This window comes from Eschrichtius robustus, chromosome 17 (assembly GCF_028021215.1).
Source record: "Eschrichtius robustus isolate mEscRob2 chromosome 17, mEscRob2.pri, whole genome shotgun sequence".
Classification (NCBI taxonomy): domain Eukaryota; kingdom Metazoa; phylum Chordata; class Mammalia; order Artiodactyla; family Eschrichtiidae; genus Eschrichtius; species Eschrichtius robustus.
The window spans coordinates 57,427,261-57,450,900 of record NC_090840.1 but is presented as its reverse complement, the minus strand read 5'-3'; the positions used below and the strand labels follow the sequence as shown (position 1 = coordinate 57,450,900).

General features: G+C 36.8%; 1 protein-coding gene across 1 annotated transcript in view; it reads left to right on the top strand.

Annotated features, from left to right (window-relative positions):
* The first annotated feature begins 3,099 nt into the window (after positions 1-3,099).
* The window catches only part of EIF3E (eukaryotic translation initiation factor 3 subunit E), a 48,407-nt gene continuing 27,866 nt past the window's right edge, over positions 3,100-23,640 (top strand). Inside the window, exons 1-7 of the mRNA XM_068525452.1 lie at positions 3,100-3,247; positions 9,036-9,150; positions 10,774-10,891; positions 12,095-12,137; positions 13,208-13,312; positions 18,545-18,670; positions 19,346-19,470. Of these exons, the coding sequence (XP_068381553.1) occupies positions 3,158-3,247; positions 9,036-9,150; positions 10,774-10,891; positions 12,095-12,137; positions 13,208-13,312; positions 18,545-18,670; positions 19,346-19,470 (722 nt within the window). The 5' untranslated portion in view covers positions 3,100-3,157. The remainder of the gene's footprint in view (positions 3,248-9,035; positions 9,151-10,773; positions 10,892-12,094; positions 12,138-13,207; positions 13,313-18,544; positions 18,671-19,345; positions 19,471-23,640) is intronic.

Here is a 23,640-nt window from a genome sequence, read left to right as displayed (position 1 = left end):
TGTAAGTGTTCAATTTATATTGAATGAATGAACAAATAATTCTACCTATTAGATTGAAAGCTCCTGTGGCCAGAGACTAGCTCTTATGGATTATATAGTCCCATTAACACCTAGCTTAGTACCTTGCATATGGCAAAAGTTCAAAATGTGAATCAAATTGAATTGCATCTTATTTCTCACTGCTTCTCAAAGGTGCTCTCTGTTCCTTTTTGGCAAGTTTCTGTACTTCCACCTGCTTCCTTCCTTCCTCTGCTGCAGCTCACTTCTGCCGGAAGCCTCAGTTCCTGCTATTTCTCTCTTTAACTTCCTCTTTTCCTGTCTATATTCTATTACAACTTTGGTCTCTGGGCTTACAGGAAACTTCATATTACAGCTATCACTTCTCAACTCTTAGAGGCTAGAAAGACTATCCCCTACAATACAGCAGCCTATACCACCACTTATTCTTTGCTTCATGGAAATTCAGCCTTGCTTTCCCAACAATACTGTAATGACACTATGGCAGAGATCATATCATACTCCCAAATCCTTGAAAACAGCTAGTACAAGGTTACACGGATGGTAAGTGATTAACAACTATATCAACTGATCCAGAATAGTATCTCCATTTGCATACTAGACAGCATCACTTGGGTAGCTAATAGGAATGTTATTCTGTCTGAAACAGAATTCCTGATTTTAGCACTCATACATATTCCTTTGCCATTCCCCCACCCACCTTTTACTGTCACCAATAGGTATCCAGTTTTTTAAGCCCAAAGTCTAGGAGTCACTTTTTTTTAATTAGACTTTTATTCTGATTGTGGATTCACATGCAGTTGTAAGAAATAATACATGGGCTTCCCTGGTGGCGCAGTGGTTAAGAATCTGCCTGCCAATGCAGGGGACATGGGTTCGAGCCCTGGTCTGGGAAGATCCCACATGCCACGGAGCAACTAGGCCCATGAGCCACAACTACTGAGCCTGCGCGTCTGGAGCCTGTGCTCCACAACGAGAGAAGCCACGACAATGAGAAGCCCGCGCACCGCAATGAAGAGCAGTCCCCGCTCACCGCAACTAGAGAAAGCCTGCGCACAGAAACGAAGACCCAACACAGTCAAAAAGAAAGAAAGAAAGAAAGAATATATGAAGATCCCGTGTACCCTTTACTCAGTTTCTTCCAGTGGTAACATCGTACAAAATTATAGTATACTCTGATGGTTCCTCAAATAATTAAACATAGAGTTACCGTATAACACAGCAATTCCACCTCTGAATATATATGTAAGAGAACTGAAAACATATGTCCACATAAACATGTGTACACGAATGTTTATAGCAGCATTATTCATAGTAGCCAAAAAGTAGAAAAAACCCAAATGTCCATCAGTGGATGGATGGGTAAATAATATGTGGTATATCCATATAATGGAATATTAATCAGACCTAAAAAGGAATGAAGTACTGATACATGCTACAACTTGGATGAACCTTGAAAACATTAAGTGAAAAAAGTCAGACCCAAAAGGCCATATATCATGTTATTCCATTCATTTGAAAGTCCTGAATGGGAAAATCTACAGAGTGGTTCCTTAGGGCTGTGGTAGAATGAGCAAGAGGAGGAGATGGAGAAGATGAGGTAAGAGAGGTAACGGGTCCAGATGATGTAGGGCTTTTTAGGCTACTTTGAGACATATGTTTTTCTCTGAGTGAGATTACAAGGCCTGGAGGGTTTTGAGCATAATCTGACTTTTAAAAGTCACTCTGGCTTATATATGGAGAATAAACCACAGGAGGAAAAGAGGGGAAGCAAGGTGATTCGTGATGAGACTATTTCAAAAATCAAAGCAAGCGATAATGGTGTTTTGGAGTAGGGATTAACTTTGTAGGTGGTGTGAACTGATTGATCAGGACATGCTTTAAAGGTAGAACCAGAGGATTTGTTGGTGAAGTCAATGTAGAGTATAAGAGAAAGAGAAAAGTCAAGGACGACTCGAAGGTTTTGGGTCTGAACAACTGGACAGATGGAGTGGGCATTCACTGAGGTGGAGAAGAGTGTAAAAGGAGCAGGTTTTGACGAGCTACATGGGGAATTTGCTTTTGGACACGTTAATGTTGAGATGTTGGATATATGGAGTTGGCTGTTAACTAATAGTCTGTGCTGGGGCTCTAATTTGGGAGTTGTCAACGTGTGGGTTGCATTTAAAGCCATTAGGTTGAATGACATCACTTAGGGCATTGGCCTAGACAGTGAAAAGGTCCAAGACACTCCAGAGGCACTCCAAAATGAAGAAGTCTGAAAGACGACAAGGAGACAAGAGTACTTAGAATAAAAAACTCACATGCCCTACCTTAATGGAAACCTGGCCCTTCTCCATGTCTGTAACCTCACTCTCCAGTCTGGTAGGATACTCAGTTTTTGAAGGACACCAAGCCCTTTCCTGTCTCATGGCCTTTGTCTTTGCTGTGCTTCCACCAGGCATGTTTCCACCCAGGCTCTAATTTTGGTCACCTGCTTCTCTTACCACAACCTCGGCTAAATTGTAACCCTGAGTTTTATCTAAACACCCTAATTGAAAAGCCCCAAACTGGCACCGCGTCCCTCACCTCCCTGCTGCCCCCCCCCCCCCGACACCAAGTTATGGCTTTTACTATAATCTGAAATTATTTCACTTGTTTTTTGTCTAGAAGACCATCCCATCTTAATTTAACAAATGCTTACAAAACGATTACTATACACCAAATAAAAGCTCAGCTATTCCTCCTTGTACGTAATTTTCTGGAGAGGAGGGGCCTCATTATCTTGTCCTTTGCTGCATCTCCAATACAAATGACATTGCCTCAGCAATCAATTCTGAGTTTTCAGTATTTGTTAACGTAACGGATTGCAGGACACCAACAAACTTGCAAACAAAAGGAATTTTGCCCGCCCATCCACCTCGTCCCAGAGTTGCCGGGAAGGAGGGAAGGAGGGAAGGAGGGAAGGAGGGAGGGAGGGAGGGAGGGAGGGAGGACCTCGCGCATGCGCCATTGTTCCCTGAGCGCTCGACGCTGAACCCCGCCCCTTTCCTTTGGCTGGTTTAACCACTGCACATGCGCGATAAGGGTCTTGTCCGTTCGTTTGTCGGCGCTATCAATAAAGTTTTAGCGAGCGCACACTTCTCTTTTCTTTGGCAAGATGGCGGAGTACGACTTGACTACTCGCATCGCGCACTTTTTGGATCGGCATCTAGTCTTTCCGTTGCTTGAGTTTCTCTCCGTAAAGGAGGTGAGTGGGTTTTTGAGCGCGAGGAAGGCGTGGGAGCGCGTGAGATGCGGGGCAAGGCCGAAAGGCGGTGGCGATAGCCTTAGGCCTTACACACGTGTGAGGCGGCCCTGAGTTTGGTCCCGAGTCGGGCAATAAGGATCTGCTGGTAGTTAAGCGTCGTCCCTGTTGATTAGCACCGCGGAATTCGGCCGTGAGTAGGGGTGAGGTGACAATATGAAACTCAGGGGAGAAAGGGAGGGGTCTCTGCTTCACTTCTTGAGGTGCCAGTGCCAAAGGGACTTCCGCGTCGTTCCTCTTGGAAGTTGACGATTGGCTGGCTTCCCTGTATTAATGCTTGAGCTTAACTTCAAGCTGGCTTCTAAAAGCAAATTGGACTGTTAGAGATTTAAATTTTTCTTTTGGGCACAGTAGGAAGGGTGACCTTGGCTTTGTGTTTTTGCTTGCCGGGTCGTTTGGAATGATTTTCTTACACTTAAATATCTAGCCCCTTGGTTTCCGTAAAGTTGTGAGTTCTTTGCGAGGAGTTTAACTGGTGTTTCGGTAAATAGCCACTTCCTAGAAGCGTAGCATATTTTGTCCAGTGGGGAGGGGAACCCAAAAAATAACCCAACAGTAATCTTAAGAGTTGTTTTTCAGTGTATAGATGTACAGACTTCGAGTGATTTGAATTGGTTGTCAGTGTTCATTGAGCTATTCCGGGTATCTTGAAAAAGTATTTGGTCCTAGTACCTCATTTAAAAATATGTCTCAGTCCTAAAAGTTTGGAAATATTAGGCTTAGTTATACCGTAGTTTATTGGGAAATTGATGCATTTTAATAGTTACAATAAAGTGATATTACTGTGATGGAGGAATTAGAATATTGGCCAGAAAAATGCGTTCTATTTCTAGAAGCAGATTAAACCGCAAGTCTACTTAAGGCACTCTAGATTTGGGGAGTAGATTTTGTGTGTTCCAACAGCAATAAAACAAAAAAGCCCTACAAATAAACATTAAATTGTTCTGATAAGTTTTCAAATTTTCCCATGGTTCATTGGATAGGTATAACCCTCAAATTCATATGAACCTTTTCTAAACACCTACACACAACTCTAAAGTTAATGATATTAGGGAACAGCAAAGTTTATTTTCAATAAATATTCAAGAATGCCTTGCTATATAAAGCTTTATCTTGAAATGTTTTTGTCTTGATTTTTCTTTTATAGGATGTACTTAACCTGTATTGTATAACTTGAATAAAACAGCCCAGTCTGCCTTCTGTTTCTTTTTTGGATAATTTAGGATAATTTACCAAAGATCAAGGAATAGAAAAATATCCTCTATGCTTCTAAACTAGCCAAACTTCATATTTTTGTAATGTGTCTTTACACTTTTGTTTTTCAAGGCAGACAGATGAAAGGGAGGAATACATAAGTGTAAATTAGTTTTTCATAGGGCAAGACCAAAACTGTGAACGGCAGCTGAAAATCAGTGGAAAATAACTGCTCAAAACCTGTTTCCTTGGAGAGAATGTTGGTAAGATGGCTGTGATACACCAAGGGGAAGACAGGTGCTGGAGTATTTATTTATCAGTTACTAAGTACAGGACCACCATGGAATTGTGAGAAATCCAAGATAAAATCCAGACATCTCATCACTAAAAAACTTATCCTTTGGTGGAGATAGATGTCTGTAATTATAAGGCTAAGAGTAAAAAATGTCAGAAGTAGTGGCAGAGTGCTATCAAAATTGAAGAGGTACAGAAAGGATTCTGAGGAAGAGAGGCTTGGAGTTGAGTTTTGAAGGCTAGATATTTAGGATAGTCAATGATCATGACACATGAGGGTATCAATTGAATATATTTATGGTATCAGTATGTTGGAAAATATAAACTCCATTGGAGCAGGAGCTTTGTTTTATTTCCTTGCTGTGTTCTCAGCAAATAGAGTCTGGCATAAGGGCTTCTCATGATTATTTAATACATGAGTGAATATATATTTGAACCTTAGTGTTCTTTATTCTCAAGTGAAGTGGAAGGCCAGATAGTGTTTAACAGCCTGGGTACTGAATTGGGACCTGGATTAGGATCCTGGCTCTGTCACTTAATATCTCTGTGCACTTGACAGCAGTTTCTTTCCCATCTTAACTAAGCCTTTTCTCATGCACAAAATGTTGGTACTACCACCAGCCTCATAGGGTTGTTAGAAAAATTACATGAAATAGTAAATATAAAGTATTTAGCCTTCTGGGACAGAGTAGGTACTCCTAAGTGTTTTCTATTAGGAGGCTAGGCCATCCTATGTGAGGGGGAAGTGAGGAATTCATTTGGGTTTGTTTGTTTTTTTAAGTTTTGTTTGTTTTTGGCTGCGTTGGGTCTTCGATGCTGTGTGCAAGCTTTTTCTCTAGTTGCGGTGAGCAAGGGCTACTCTTCTTTGCGGTGCGCTGGCTTCTCATTGCGGTGATTTCTCTTGTTGCGGAGCACGGGCTCTAAGTGCGCGGGCTTCAGTAGTTTGCAGCACGTGGGCTCAGTCGTTGTGGCTCGTGGGCTGTAGAGCGCAGGCTCAGTAGTTGTGCACAGGCCCAGTTGCTCCACGGCATGTGTGATCATCCCAGACCAGGGATCGAACCCATGTCCCCCGCATTGGCAGGCGGATTCTCAACCACTGCGCCACCAGGGAAGTCCTCAATTGGGGTTTTGAGGAGGGAGATAAAGACTGGAAATAGTGACTGAGGAAACTGACCAAAGACAAATGCAAGGATTGGTAAGTTTGGAGGGCCCAACTGAGATTGGAAATCACACATTTATAAGTGGTCATTTTTGGAGTGAGAGAAACGGTAGTTTATTTGAGTAGTATAGAAATATGTGGAGGTAGGCTGGTGATAAATAAATGCCATCTAGAGATTGATGAAAAGGATTGCTGATTAGAGAAAAGCACAGATGTGATTGAATAACATTATTGCCTAGTTCTGAAACATTTTATAGGTGACCTTAGCCATAACATAGAAAAGAGATAACTTTTTTCCAGTGCTAGAGATAGACATTGAATTGTATTTGGTTGGAGAAAATGAATGGAATAAATGTTAACCGCTAAAGGGAAGAGCTTTGAAATAGCCAAAAACAATATCCAAACTAATGTAGAAAGTGACAACCAAATAGGGTGATGTAAAAATTAGAAAGAACGGAGGGTATGTTGAGGGTGATGAACCATTTTAGAGGAAGAGGTGATGAATGTAAGTTAAAAGTCTTAGAGATGAGCTGATGAAAGTTGTTATGATTTGCGGGATAAAGGAATTTTAAGGCTTGAGTTTTTAAAGAATCATCATTATGGATGTTGGATTTGTGGAGGATGATAGCAGGAGGAGGTGTCAAAAGAAGATTTTTAATCTATTAAAAAGTAGGAGTTGTTTTCAAGAGGTTGATAGACTGTGTTGGCAGACTACAACCTGTGAGCCAAATACAACCCTCTCTGCCTGTTTTGTATGGTCTGAGCTAAAAAAAATTTTTAACAGGTGAACATTTGCAACCTTTCTCAATTATAGAACAATAACTGTACACAAGTTAAGTAAAATGTTTCCTGCCCAAAAAGAATTCCATTCTTCTCATTAGTAGAACTGTATTACAGAAAATTTTATTCCATATTATATTTTTTATTTCAAAAAGAAAATTGTTGAAGCTTTTCTCTCTTATGGTACTTATATATAGTATCCTTGATTTTTGCTTTTTGGCTCACAAAATCTTACTATCTCTTCTTTACAGAATAAATGTGCCTATGAGATAAAATTTAGAGAGGATGATATAAGCAGATATAGATTTAAGAAGAGGCCAGTGAGGTCTGATGGCAGAGGAGCAGTGCTTTGGATCTGCAGTTGGGAGAAACATTACAAATTAAAAGCTATTGATGAAGTGGTGAGGAGAGGTGGCATGCCAGGAAGAGGATGTTTTCACCTAAGATTAGGGTTTCTGTGGGGCAAACTGAAAGGGAACTTCTTTTTTAAAGTAAACTTTTTATCAAGTATAATATGTGAAAAGAAAAGTAAGCAAATATAAATGCTTTTTTTTTTTTAAAGATTTATTTACTGATTGATTGATTGATTGATTGATTGCTATGTTGGGTCTTCGTTTCTGTGCTAGGGCTTTCTCTAGTTGCGGCAAGCGGGGGCCACTCTTCATCGCGGTGCTCGGGCCTCTCACTGTCGTGGCCTCTCTTGTTGCGGAGCACAGGCTCCAGACGCGCAGGCTCAGTAGTTGTGGCTCACGGGCCTAGTTGCTCCGCGGCATGTGGGATCTTCCCAGACCAGGGCTCGAACCCGTGTCCCCTGCATTGGCAGGCAGATTCTCAACCACTGCGCCACCAGGGAAGCCCATAAATGCTTTTTTTTCCCCAAAGGAAACACATTTATGTGTGACTACCATCCAGATCAATAAATAAAATGTTGCAAACGTCCTAAATAACTGCAATTTATTTATCCAGTCTAACGTTGATAGGACTTGGCTGTTACAAATAGTGCTGCTGGGAACATTCTTGGTAATGTCCTTTGAATATATGTACCCATTTCTCTTGGGTACTTAGGAGTAGAATTGCTGGGTTAAAGAATATTTTAGCTTTAGAAGATAAAAACAGTTTTCCAAAGTGGTTGTAGTTCTGCCAGCAGAGAAGGTGTTCAGTTACTCTGCAACTATACCAACACTGGTATTGTCCGTTTTTTTAGTTTTTAGTGTGATTTTAATTTACATTTCCTTTATGACTGATGCGGTTGAGGACTTTTTCCGGTGTTTGTTGGCCATTTGGTTGTGCTCTTGTGGAGTGCCTATTAAAATCTTTTAGCCATGTTCAATTGGATTGTCTATTTTTTCTTACTATTTTGTAGGAGTTCTTTATGTAGTTTGGAAGGTTCAGGTTTGATCTCATGGCTGTACCGTTTGACTGCCTTTATCTTTTCTTTTCACGGGTAGTAAAATGTTGTATAATCTTCCTTCATTTTTCTTTGCTTGACAAAACTAGATTTAGTACAAAAATCTTTTCTTTTGCTGTAACCTTATCTTGGCTATTTGATTAAAAATTGTTTTGAATTATGTTACTGTCTCTCTCCCTGAATGCTGCTGTGTAGAATCCTTAACATATTGCTCAGTACACTTCATGTTTATGTGAGTTTGCTTATGTATCTATTTGGTTCCTGAACTGTGAGTTAAATTAAGTTTCTTGAACTCTTTGCAAAAGCTAAAACCTGATGTGACAAGGTTGACTGAAAGAATGGGTGCCAGTTTGTTTCGGGGGTGTGGATGGGAAGCATTATAAAGGATTTTAACTATATAGTGGAAAAGTATGTGGGGGAAAAAGGAGAGGCCACCTCAGTGAGAAATGGGTAGGCATCATGCGGATGTGAGAGAGACTAAGAAGGTAAAACATTTAAGAGTTGATTTCTAATTACCTGAATGTGGAGAGGAGTCAACAATACTATGTGCTTATCAGTGGAGTGGGTGTGGTTTATTTACTCACAGCCTTGTTCTAGAAAGGCTAAAGGATGACTTGTAGGGACACATTAAAAAATCAGTATAAATCAGAAGTTGGTGGGAATGGCTTTGTGGTATGTAATTGCCTTTATTTTAAAGTTGCTAGGTAAACAAAATATTTTATGTCTCTGTAGGCTGATTGCTTGCCTTTCTTGTAGGAGGGTGAATTAATAGTATATATTTTATTAAAAAATAGTTCAGGACATATGTTTCCAGGTACAGGTACACTATCTTAATATTAACCGCTTTACTTGAGGGAACTTCAATTTATTCATTAGAAAGTAATTTTCTCTTGCAGATATATAATGAAAAAGAATTGTTACAAGGGAAATTGGATCTTCTTAGTGATACCAACATGGTAGACTTTGCTATGGATGTATACAAAAACCTTTATTCTGATGATATTCCTCATGGTAAGTTTTGTCATTATATCTGAAGCTTGACTTCAGAACTGAGGGCATGTGTGTTAAAAGTTTTCTGATTTATAAAAGTGCTTTAGCCAGAAGTCTTAATAATTATTTGAATGATTTAAAAGTTCTTTGGATGAAAGGTAATATGGAGGTTACAGGTCTTCTAAAGCAGTGGTCCCTAACCTTTTTTGGCACCAGTGACCGGTTTTGTGGAAGACAATTTTTCCATGTTCTGGGGGTGGCAGGGGGATGGTTCAGGGGGCAGTGCGAGCGATGGGGAGCTGCAGGTGAAGCTTTGCTCCCTTGCCTGCTGCTTACCTCCTGCTCTGCGGCCCGATTCCTAACCAACCGGTCTGCAGCCCGGGGGTTGGGGACCCTATAAAAGGTGTGAAACTACTTTAAAACATGGTCATCAAATGTCTTCAGTTCATAGTATGCAGCATCAAAGTTGTACTTATTAATCAGATTGTTTCCTTAGAATTATCTGGGAATTTTGCAGTTTTTTGACTTGTTTTTTCAGTTGGCATCTTGTGTGCCTTAGAGATTTCTTTTTTGTCTTGAAGCATCTGGGTTCTCCAAAGCATGGTCCCCAGAACCAGCATCCTCAGCTCACCTGGGAGAACTTGTTAGAAATGCAGATTCTTGTGCCATACCGCAGATCTACTTAACCAGAAAATGTTGGCTGAAGACCAGCACTCAAATTAGAGAACTACTGTGGTATATTTCGAAATCCTTGTTTTCTGTAGTAATAGATGTTCTTAAAACAAACAAGCAGACAAAAAAACCCACTATGCACGTAGTATTTTAAAAGATTATAAGAACTCTTCTCAGTAGAGAAATACAATTTACTTTGTTTAAATTGACATTTCTCAAAATTTGATCACAGATCCCCTCTGTGTTTGAGAAACACTCTCCTAGTATTAGTACTTTCTACTATATAATGTAGAAATTATTACATAAAACATAATCACTATTTTGACTTCTATTATAGTTCCCTGCAAGAACAGTAGCTCTTTAAATTTTAGTTTGTGATAAAAAAGTAAACTATTTCTTAGTGAAACTTTAAAACATGCTAACGGGATAAATTATGTGCAAGTTTTCTCTGACTTCATGATGCAGTAAAAAGAAACTATAGAATTGGTTTTGAGAGATTACAGAATTAGATTTAAAGTGAAAAGAGAAATTATTGATGAATTTAAATTCCATTCAACCTAGCTGAAAACCTGTAGTAATAATATGTAAACCCCTCTGAGCCTCTTCAGAAACTGTGGGATAATCTCCTGAGAGAATTCAATGAAAACAAATATAAAAACACTGAGAATGAAGTCTCTGAAATGCAGAGTTAAATAATTGTTTCCTCAACAGCTCCTTCTCCCAGGCTGTATCTGTATATTCCTCAATTTCTTCTAAGAGTAAGAAGAGGATTCACTCTTCCTTTATGTGCCTTTGCAGTGCTAGAAAGAAGAAATTGGATCTGGGGGAGTTACTGAGTTGGTGGCTCCTGGCACATGAATATATTGGGGATAAATATATGCACAATTTAGATAGATTGAAAAATTTCCAGAGACATCCTCATAGTGAGCAATACAGTTTAACATTATAGTACTCCTTTGCATTTTTAATTAGCTTTGAGAGAAAAAAGAACCACCGTTGTTGCACAACTGAAACAGCTTCAGGCAGAAACTGAACCTATTGTGAAGATGTTTGAAGATCCAGAAACTACAAGGCAAATGCAGTCAACCAGGTAACCTCTTTTTTAAAAAATTATTTTATTGACATATAGTTGATTTACAGTGTTGTATTAATTTCTGCTGTACAGCAAAGTGATTCAGTTATACATATATACATATTATTTTTCGTATTCTTTTCCATGTGGTTTATCACAGGATATTGAAAATAGTTCCTTGTGCTATACACTAGATCCTTGTTTGTTATCCATTCTTTATATAATAGTTTGCATCTGCTAATCCCAAACTCCCAGTCCATCCCTCCACCACCCCCCTCCCCCTTGGCAGCCTCAAGTCTGTTGTTCTCTATGTCTGTGAGTCTGTTTCTGTTTTGTAGTTCATTTGTGTCATATTTTAGATTCCACATATAAGTTATCATATGGTATTTCTCTTTCTCTTCTGACTTACTTCACTTAGTATAATAATCTTTAGGTCTGTCTATGTTGCTGCAAATGGCATTATTTCTTTCTTTTTTATGGCTGAGCAGTATTCCATTGTTTATATGTACCACATCTTCTTTATCCACTCATCTGTCGTTGGACATTTAGGTTGTTTCCATGTCTCGGCTATTGTGAATAGTGCTGCTATGAACATAGGGGTTCATGTATCTTTTTTTTTTTAATTTTTATTTATTTATTTATTTATTTATGGCTGTGTTGGGTCTTCGTTTCTGTGCGAGGGCTTTCTCTAGTTGCGGCAAGTGGGGGCCACTCTTCATCGCGGTGCGTGGGCCTCTCACTATCGCGGCCTCTGTTGTTGCGGAGCACAGGCTCCAGACGCGCAGGCTCAGTAATTGTGGCTCACGGGCCTAGTCGCTCCGCGGCATGTGGGATCCTCCCAGACCAGGGCTCGAACCCGTGTCCCCTGCATTGGCAGGCAGATTCTCAACCACTCCGCCACCAGGGAAGCCCCAATGTTCTGGTTTTATTACCTAAAAAACTTAGATCATGTGGTGAATCAGAACACATGATTTTCAGTTAGGGCTAAAGAAATCTGAAAGTGAAATTTTAAGTTTGCAGTTCTCCTTGAGTTCCTATTCCTTATGTTCAAAACATGTAATGTTCTGTTTATTTTATTCTGGAAGTCTTATTTTATTTTTAGTGTTTAAGTATTAAGATAATTAAATGGCTTTATGTGAGTAATAAGATAGAAGTTGAATACGCTTGTTTTGTTTTCTGTGGCCTATAAAATACAATAATTTTTGTTTTTTTATTATTAAGGGATGGTCGGATGCTGTTTGACTACCTCGCAGACAAGCATGGTGTAAGTGGTCTTTTAAAAAACTGTTTAGTTGTCATGTTGTAATAAGGCTAATTAAAGAATAGTGCTGTATAGATAGATTCATGGCTTGGCAAGAGTATAATTTCCAGATTAAGTTATTAGACATAATACCTGGTATGTTTTTGAAACTTTAGTTTTTAAAAATTGGTCTTGATTGGAAAATAATATCCTTATGCTTATCTTTTTAGATAACAGAAATTCTCAAATTGTTTGTTCCAGAATGATCATGTAATAGTTAGCATTTTATATTTCTGATGGATAAACAAGTAGGTAAAAACAGAACTAAATTTGAATTAGAATACCTTGAGCAATAGCATTAAGCTGCCTTGTGGAATACAGTAGCCCTTGACATTACCAAGACCTTCATAAACCCCCATATAAAGGAATGTTGTTACAGGCTTTCCTAGTCATCTCCTAGTCTCCTTCCCCTTGCGTTAACTCAAAGTGTGAGGCTACTTATATAATCAGTTCTTTAACTTGCATTCAAGTTTTATCATTCATTTAACAATTATTGTAACAAGAGACATGCTGACCACTGCAAAATTACTCTTTCTGGTTTCCATATAGAATGTTTGGTGTATTTGTTAATGTTCTGGTTCGGAGCCCTTCTCTTGATTTTTTGTCTTTCACTTTGCTTGCATCATTAACTGTAAAAATTGGTGTAATTTGGGGGCCAGTTTTTTCAGAGAACTGAAGTTTACTATGCACATTATTTGTACAGAATCACAAAATCCTTACAGGGATATACATATGCTTGGTAGTTGTCTAAGCTCATTCACCAGCTAAAGGACTCACACATCAGACCTTCAGCTGTAATTCAAGTTTGTATCACAACAAAGTAGGTATTGTTACAATTCAGAACTATGAATGTTGAATCCAACAATTCCTAATATGTATCTTAATGGTCATGTGCTTTTCTGATTTTGGGGGGTGGGGGGGAGGGTAGTAACTTTTGAAAGAATTGATATCTGGGGATATTTGAAAGAGTAAATGGTTTGAGTTTTAAAACTCAAAATTAAAAAATAGAATTTAAGCTTTTTTCCTTTTTTTAGTTTAGGCAGGAATATTTAGATACACTCTACAGGTATGCAAAATTCCAATATGAATGTGGAAATTACTCTGGAGCAGCAGAATATCTTTACTTCTTTAGAGTGTTGGTAAGTAATTTTTTTTTCTTTTTCTTCTCTTTTGTAGGTTGCCTTGGTTCCTTAAAACATGTCTGTAGATTTGATCTATCCATTAAGTTTTCAACAATCATTGGCAAAAGGAGAAAAAAATAAACTTTCAACAAAACCAAATAGAAATAGGAAACCTTATTTCAGGGCCTCAAAATTTGGAGGCAGATTTAACTTGTCCTTGAAATCCAAAAGTAGGAACCACTAATTTTTCATATTATGTATAATTGTATGATTTTAGCATTAGTAGAATTCTATCATGTAGTGAATTTGTTACAATATTACTGTACAGCACAGTGAGTGGCACATTGTGGGTGCTTAGTATTTACTGAATAAATCTATTATTCCTAATTTTAATTCAATATTTTGTGCTTCATATATTCCTTGAATTTGTTCTAAACAGCTGTGGAATTCTAATGATATTTGAAAAGATTTTCAAATAAATTTGAAAAAATAACTTTTTATTTCAAAAAATAACTTTTTTCTATTTACTTCTGCCCTCAGGTATTAGACTACAAAGCTCAATTTTTTTTCATTATGTAGGGAGTAGATGAGTTTAAATAGTACTGCTAGAGAAAATTCCTAACCTTTTTTTCTTCATTTGTCTACTTGACAAGTTCCTAGATGCATTGTGTTTGTTAGGGAAGGAGAGTTGCATGAAGCCAAAGGAAATATCAGGATTTCACATTGACAGATTTCTTTCTTATTCTGCCTTCTGTTTAGGTAATTATATTAATAAATGCCTTCTAAAGTTACCAAAATTCTCTTATTTTAACTAGCGTCTCATTTGAGAAATTATAATTTGTTACTTTGGATTAGTAAGCAAGTACCTACATCTCTGATATCTCTAGTTAACCCTAGAAGTTGGGAAATGACCTCTTTAAGACAGGGACTTTTTGTCTTCCAACCTTGGAAGAGTCCGTTCTTTCTGTCTCTATTTTCTGGTGCCTTTTTTCTTTTAGCCCCACAAGTCACAAAGAAAAGACTCAATGGCTGCTATCTTTGGTTGTTTTCTAGGAAATTAAATTTTTCTTTTTTGCAAGTGAGGAAAGAGTTCAGTATTATTAAATCGAATAACTCCTACACTTAAAATAGTGCTTAGACAACTTCATTTTTTAAAAGTACCATCCTTAAAAAAAAAAAAAAAGTACCATCCTTCCTTCAAAGAAATAAAGATTTCAGTTTATTTCCAAGTTTGATTTGAAAAAAAAAATTATCCCATTTGTAAATGAATTCTTAGTTTACAGTTTAGCTGTGGTTAGCTTGCAAGTGCATTGCAGGTAATGGGTGATGCTAAATTTGTAGCAGCTTATCAGAAAATTCCATCAGTTTTACTTTGAATATTATGAAGGATTTAGGAGAGCAAAAGTTGATTACTTTGGAAATGTAAACAGCTTAGACGAGGATTGTAAAATCAGAAGCCTGATATGATTACAGGTACATGAAAAGAGTTGGTTATTCATATCATTTGTTAATGCTGGGAGTGAATTTTGAGAATGAAGATTTAGTGTCATGTTAGAGTTCTAGCACAGTAAATTTATTGTTGCTGGTCAGTGAGTGAATGTGCCATTTTGCTAAGACATGGAAACTTAAGGTAACTGCTGGAAATCCAGATATTGAAACTCTTCTAGCATATCCACCCTTGAAAGCAGATTGGTATGAAGAGCCAACTGTAATGACATGGACTTGAGCCAGAGTAGTATGCATGAATCTTTTGGGGATTAAAAAACTTGCTACACTGCTGCAAAAAGCTTTTATCCTAACACATATAACATATTTTAGTTTTAATAGTATTATTATGTTTATGTAGTATGGTTTCATAATTAGTCTGAAAATTTCTGCACGTGATAGGTATATACTTAAAAGTTTGCAGAGTTTTTATATTTACTTTTGTAAAATACGAAGATCTAATTAGTTTCCTGTCTTAAAAAATTCTGGGTTGATCTTAAGCTTTTACATTGCCTAGCAGATCTTATGATGGAACTCAAATGATGTTTAAGTGATTGAATACCATGGAATGGATACAAAATTAATGTTTTACATTAAGAGCAGTCAAAATATAGTGATTGGATAGTGTTCAGAAATTAGGTGCAGTTCATTTTAGTTTTTGTCCCATCTTGTGCCGCAGAACAGTTGAGTTATGCGCGAGTTGGTTACTTCATGTCGGCATATTGATAAAGGCTAACTAAGCTAAGTTTAAAAATGGATTATTTACTTTTTCTTTTGATTTAGATGGGCACCACTAAAAAATCTATGTATTTGTTTGAAATCTTGTTAGTAGCAAAGATAAAAATCCTGTTTTGGATTTGGGATAAATAATGTTAATGTTTTTGCTTATTAGTTGTTTAATTTTACTTTTTTGCAAATGGCCTGTTTTCATTTCTTTTCTGGTGGTTGATTATTCTTTTAAATCTATGGTTAGGGAAACATAAGCTATGAAAGAACCATTGTAACTATGATCTGAGATTAGAATTTGACTCTCTGAGTGACCTACTGTAGGTTAGTGTTGTATAAATTAAAGCTGTATGACCCTAGAATCTACTTTTATTTTTAAAAGACTTCATGGCTTTTAGAATACACCGAGTGCTTAAATGCACCCTATTTGATTGTGAAGCTTCTTTGAATCATGCTCTAAGAAATGCATTAATTTGAATTTAAATGGTGGAGCAGATTTGTTAGGAATTTTTGAACATTTTTGTTTTAAAAGTTATTAACTTATAACTGTATTTTAATTAATAACTGTATTGTAATTATTTTGTTAAAATTTGCCCTCACTGTGGCCTTCGGTCTGGCTCCAAAATATAATCCCTCTCCTCATCCAGCAGCTATTTGAAATAAAAGTGATTTTAAGATGCTAGGACTGTTGGTGATCATATGTGTGTGTGTGTGTGTGTGTGTTTCACTCAGAATTTAAAATTTATCTATTGTAAGTACTTGCCATTCAATTTAAAGGTACTTTTCCTTGACTCAAGAAAGCTTGAGTAATGATGATTTGGTGAAGTTTTAGGCTCTTGACTGAAGATTTGGATCTGATGTACTCTGATAATGTCACTGTAAAAGACATCTATTTCATATCGATTCTCAGATATATTTTTATCCCATTTTAACATCTAAAATTAGGATGTGTCCTGAATTGACCTAAAATAATATACCATAAAATTGATGACATCTTAGATTCAGTGAAATATTAGTACTTAGATTTCTTTGTAAGGATCAAACATTTTATCTTTTGTAATTTGAACAATAATTTTATAGATTTTTATATAAGGTTTTTTTGATTTCAGTGAGTTTTGACAAATGCATGTACCTGTGCAACTACCACCAAATCAAGATAAAGAATATTTCTGTTACCCCAGAAAGACCCCTTGTTCCCCTTTGCCTCATCATCTTGTTCACCTTTGCCATACCTCATCTCTGGTTCATCCATTGATCTGCTTTCCATCCCTGTATATTAGTTTTGTCTGTTCTAGAATTTCATGTAAGTGGAATGATATATGTAAGCTTGTGCCTGGCTTATTTTGACTAGCAAGTTTTTGAGATTCGTTTATATTATTGTATATATCAGAAGTTTGATTCTTTCCATTGCTGACTAGTATTCCGTTCTATGAATATACTGCAGTTTATTCATCTGTTGATAAACATTTGGATTACTTCTGGGTTTTGTCTATTTCAAATAAAGACATGAATATTCATATACAAGTTTCTTGTGGACATACATTGTAATAATAATGAGAACCAGTGATTTCATGGTTATGTTACGAATTTTAATTTGCAAATTTAGTCTCTGCTATTTGCATGCTCTGAGTGTTTGCTAAATGTTTTCCCGTACATTTGAATTAATTACTGACATCAAAGGAAGAATTTCAGTATAGACAGAGTCTGAATTAGGTATGGTTTTGATCCTCATAGTTTAGGCAACCTATAATACTCTGATATCATCATTTCTATTCTCATTATCATTGTGGTAATGATTCACATTTCCCAAGTTTTTATTATGTGTCAGGTGATGTTGTAATCTTTTTACATGTATTATGTGATTTAGGTCATACAACAACTGAGGTGGCTTCTGTTACTATCCCCATTTTATAGATGAGGGAGCTAAAGCACAGATGGTTCAGCTACTTATAGTAAGTGGTAGAGCCAGAATTATTGGTGGTTGGATTTCCAGTCCTCCCCATATGATTTTATTTAACTTGTAATTATAATATGTACCAATAGTACTTTACAGTTAATAGTACCATGTAAGTGCTTCAGTGAAAAATTCAAAATTTCAGCTTGGGGTATAGAAATGTTTTCTCCCTCCAGTACCCTCACTTGCTTCTGCTGCTTTAGCACAGTTCAGAGTCATTATATCCACTTTCTTAGCCTTGTTTTGAGAGTCCTGCTTTACTTGTTTTTGTTATTAGCCTAGTCCTTATAGGTGTTTGGGTTTATGACCCACTTGCATCAATGGCAAGAAGAGATAGAGTGACCCTCATTCCTCCATTTTTGCAGGGTTAAGATTGCAGTATGAAATTTTATAGCTTTTATGATTAGAAGTATAATTTTCAACAAATTATGCTCTCCGTGCATCAGTTCGCCTCTTTAAAATAGGGATAAAAATTATTATTTACCTTCCAGGGTTTTAGGATTATATAAGAATATGAACTTCTGTTTCTCAGTACATATTCCTTTGATAATTATTAATGTTATTAACCAGTAGACCTGCTTTTTTTTTCTCTCTATGACCTCTTCCATTTATATCATAATTTGGAAGTTTTTTTGTTCTGGAAATAATTTTTCTAAATTGTAGTTGAGACTCACAAGTCTTGATTTTCACATCTTCACTCCAGGAATTTTTAGCAACAAATTGCCTCTGAATCTAACTTTGTTTGCAAAGTTTTGAGTTCCTAAAATTTGATTAATTGTGTATAAATGATCTGAAATGGATTACACTAAAACACTGGTGCTGTAGCCTAGTTTTAAGTTATTCTCTATCTTCTGATCTAGACTGAATATCAAAGACCTGTGTATTTTTAATAAATTAAGTTAAATGAAATCTATTTGAATCAGCTTAACCAGTGTGATCCAAATAAGGGCTTATATAACAGGAGTTTGGGGAAGAGTGCTATAGATCTTTTAGTAGGCCCGAGGGATATGTAGGGTATAAAATATACATTATCTTCTTTTCCTCCGGAGTATTCAGAATATAATTAATTATGATTGCTTAAACAGGTTCCAGCAACAGATAGAAATGCTTTGAGTTCACTGTGGGGAAAACTGGCCTCTGAAATCTTAATGCAGAATTGGGATGCAGCCATGGAAGACCTTACACGGCTAAAAGAGACCATAGATAATAATGTGAGTTACAGTTTTTCAGGGTGATTTTCTGAAATTTCTATGTATCCTTAATACTTTCTGATAAGGAAAACACTGTGTACTTTAAAAAGGAAGGAGGAAAGGGAGGGAGGCTAAACTAAAATGTTGACCTGATATAAGAATCACAGTGGGTTAGTGGGTTGATTAGTTTTACTGAATCTCCTTGAAGGAAGCTGTCAAACTTCTTTTGGCTCTTAGAGAAAATAACTCAGTTTTCATTTTTGTTAGAGCTGTGGTGCTTCTTTGATCTGTTCCAGTGGAAATGACATAATACTCTTAGTGCCACCCGTTATTGAAAGTCTAATGCAGAAGATGACAGTTTTCATCTACTATTAATGTCTAATAAAACTTACTATGAAGTGTTTAATTTAGTCCTTGCTTATAAAATGTTGTCTGAAGTAAGTATAACTTAGAGCCTCTGTAAAAATGGCTTAGTGGACATTGTTGAATCTGTCTCTGAGAACAGGGAAATTTTGAATGTCAAGGGTCATGCAGAGAGTAGAGTGGTCTGGGGGATTGGACTTTGATCATAATGATCACCGTGCATGCTTTAGAAGGTTCTCATTTAAAATAAAATTCTGAGATCAGCCATGTTTATTCCCTTTCCTCTTTCTCATATATTAATATTTCCTTTGTATACCTTTTGTAATCCTTTAGTCTGTGAGTTCTCCACTTCAGTCTCTTCAGCAGCGAACATGGCTCATTCATTGGTCTCTGTTTGTTTTCTTCAATCACCCTAAAGGGCGCGATAACATTATTGATCTCTTCCTTTACCAGCCACAGTAAGTTATTTCACTGTATAGTTTTGACTTTAATTATATGAAATCAAATAGAATTTTTAAAATTTAAAATGTACTTCTAACATTTGAATTTGTTGTCACATATTTTCCCCTCTTCATGTGGTAGATTGGCTTGTTAATTGAAAAAGCTTACATGTAACTCTTAAGTAAATTATTTGATAAAAGTATACTCCTAGCCCTTTAAAGTGCTATTTAAGTTTGGTCCCTGGGGCAGCAGCATCAGTATCATGCAGAGTCTCAGGCCTTATCCTAGAAGAACTAAATCAGAATCTTCAACGTAAGAAGAACCCAGGTAATTCATGTATACATTAAAGCTTTAGAATTAAGGCTCTAGGCCATATTATTTGGAAGGAAGATATACATACCAAGAGAATCCCTTTTATATCATCTTTGTTCCATCATCCAGCTTTTGGTGATAAGAAATTCACTGCTTTATGAACTAGACTGTTCTGCTGTTAGCTAGAAATCATTTTTAAAAATTTATTCTTCCATTTGAGGTCAATACCTCTGAATCTTCTATTATTTCTTATTTGTTTGGTTGGAGCAACAGGAAACTAGACTGCTTTATGAAAATACTTCAGGTACTTGAAGATAATTTTCCTTATTTTTCTTTCCTTCAGGCTAAATATCTCTAGTTTTATTAAGTAATGTAGTTTGTCACATTCTTTAGTACTTTGGCTGCTGCTCTTAGGTAACCACCGGTTTATCCACAGCTTTTTAAAAATCTGGATCTTTAAAATTGAAAGCTTATTCTAGGATTGTTATCTAAGCTTTATAGATTACAGTGGCATTACTAGCTCCTATGACCAGTACATATACGTATATTAATTTAGCCCAAGGTTGTATTCTTGGTATGACTTATTGATGGCACTGTTGGTTAAGTCTCACATAACACCTTGAGCCATATTTTTGTTATTTTTAACTCAATTTAAGATGGAGATCCTAATACATTTCACTTGATTTCTGCTTATTGTCTATCAAATTAAGGTTTTAACATTTTTTCCTAAAATGCGTATTTAATTTACGGAAGTATAGTTTAGGAATAGATGGTGTAATACCCACTTAATAGAAAATCAATGAACACTGAACAGTGTATTTTTAAATTTTTTTGTAATTTTTTAAGTCTTGAAAATAAGGTAATAATACTTTAGCTTTAGCGATATTTTTGTATAAGTTGATGAAATGTAATCATCTAAACTGAGTCACGTGAATAAACATGTTCTTTAAATACTCAGTTTAGTAGGAGTTTTGAGACTATAAAATATTTGACCTCATCAGTTAAGTTGTTAACATAATCATCTGGACTTTAAGAGAAATGAAGTTATTGGTGGTGATACAGATGAAAAATATTTGCCAACCAAGAATTGCCAGTAACTTTTAAATGTAGAAATGAATTTTTTTGGTTTTTGCTTTTGATGTGGACCATTTTTTAAAGTCTTTATTGAATTTGTTGCAGTACTGCTTTTGTTTTTTTGGTTTTTTGGCCACGAGGCATGTGGGATCTTAGCTCCCCAACCAGGGATTGAACCCACACCACCGCATTGGAAGGCGAAGTCTTAGCCACTGGATCACCAGGGAAGTCCCAGGGAGCCATTTTTAAGTGGTTTAAATTGTGTTCTCTGCATTAAATGCTAAATGTTCCCGTGAATCTGTCAAATAGAAGCACTTTTATCAGAAATATGCTTGGCTTATTTTTTGTATTAACGTCACAACTTAAGTTCAGTATTAATGTATTTAGTCAGTATTTGCATGACTCACTGGTCCCATTTGTTAAAACTGAACACAGGCAAAGAAGTTTTCGTAACAGGAAATTATTTTGGTCTTCCCTTGAAAAAACAAAAACTACATGGCATTAAGTGAGGTAGAAGATGGTGATTCCAGCATTAAATTTTAAATGTAAATTACAAGAGATAAGATTTTGTAATTTACATGGTACTATAGTTATTTCTTCTTTCATTAGAGATGTTCAAGTATGCCTTCTAGATTCACATTATTCACTAATGTGAACATAAAAGGTTCATTCTGTCTGAGCTGTTGTTCCTCCTTTATTAAAGAAACCCTATTTTGTGGGAAATCTAAAAATTTTAAAGTTTTACACTTTGCTGAATGCTATGATAGATTGTAATCTGGAAAGTTATATATAAATTGTAGTCCATATGTTGCATTAAGTAAAAAGCTCTTGGGAAAGGTTAAAAAAGAAAAGCCACTGTGTACTAAAGTAAGATCCTACAAGGGTGGTATTATTTTGTTCTGGCTTTTGGTATAGGAAGCGTGCAACTTTATTTTACAGTATCCTAGGGGTTGATTTGTGAAGAACAAAGCTGAACCAACCTCAAAAAGACTGATGTATAAAACCAAAATGCCATCATTATTTGCAATGAGAAGTGCTAAGAGGACTAAGTACGTGAAACATGACCAGATTGTTCTGACCCTATGGGTTTAATACATAGGAAGCTATAGAATACAGAAGATTGCTTTATGAATATTTGGAATCAGAATAGAAAATTAATTTATGTGACTGGAATGTTTCATGGCACCATCAGATTAAGCATCGGGTTAACATATCCATTTCCACAATAGGAATATCCTTGTCATAAGGACCAGATCTAGAACATTTTTTGGCATGTCACCCTAAACATTTGGATGGGCATTTCCAAGATTTGCTTTTTACTTCTCTTTTTATGATTCCATTTCATATCAGTATCTCTCACTTTGCTCCTATATTCCTTCCCTGTCCCCCTATGTTGATTTAAATATGTTAATATTTTTTATCAAGTTCTTCTCAAGTCTTCCTGATCTGGTAGTTTTCTCTTACTAAATTGATGAATCTCTCTCTGCCCTGGTGCATTGTTTATTTAATCCTCTGAGGGCTGTCTTATTTCTGTTATACTCTGATTCTTGAGAAGTACCTTTTTCATGCACCCTTTGGGCAACCATTATATTTTATAAGAGGCTTTTTTATTTGTGATAATGACAGTTGCAATCTTATGCAGTAGTTGAGACATACCAATAATGGATGAATCTGGAGTACCCAGAAAAATGATTGGTAAAACATTGCAAGAAATTTAGGGATGTTGGTGAATATAAAATAGTTACATACCTATCTTTAATGTTAACTATCCGTGCATCTTATAAAAAGAGATGTTTGGTGAGAATTTCAAACTCAAGAATTAAGGATATATTTCTCAATATTTATGGAGATTAATCGAACATGCATTCAAATGAGAAGAGATTGAAAGTAACATTATCATGTAGTATTTTGCCTCCCTCCTGAGTAATAAAACCTGTAAGATTGTCTTATGAGTTGATTGATATCCCTAGAATCACGGGTGGGAGTAAGAGCCTTCCCTGAATGAGCAGATTTGACTCAAACATTGGATACTGTAATAGTTGGCTCTAATTTTGTTTTTTTTTAAAATAAATTTATTTATTTATTTATTTATTTTTGGCTGCGTTGGGTCTTCGTTTCTGTGCGAGGGCTTTCTCTAGTTGCGGTGAGTGGGGGCCACTCTTCATCGCGGTGCGCGGGCCTCTCACTATCGTGGCCTCTCTTGTTGTGGAGCACAGGCTCCAGACGCGCAGGCTCAGTAGTTGTGGCACACGGGCTTAGTTGGTCCGCGGCATGTGGGATCTTCCCAGACCAGGGCTCGAACCCGTGTCCCCTGCACTGGCAGGCAGATTCTCAACCACTGCGCCACCAGGGAAACCCGTTGGCTCTAATCTTGATACCTAGTAGGTGGGTTAAGGATCAGTAAGAACAGCTCTTCTTGAACTCAGTCATAGGAATCCCTAGGCATTGACTTTCCATGCTACTGCTTACAGGTAGACTCACTCTGCTGAATTTTTTTTTTTTTTAATAAATTTATTTATTTATTTCTGGCTGCGTTGGGTCTTTGTTGCTGCGCGCAGGCTTTCTCTAGTCGCAGCGAGTGGGGGCTATTCTTCGTTGCGGTGCACGGGCTTCTCATTGCGGTGGCTTCTCTCGTTGCGGAGCACCGGCTCTAGGTGCGCAGGCTCAGTAGTTGTGGCTCACGGGCTTAGTTGCTCCACAGCATGTGGGATCTTCCCGCACCAGGGCTCTAATCCGTGTCCCCTGCATTGGCAGGCAGATTCTTAACCACTGCGCCACCAGTGAAGCCCTCTGCTGTAGTT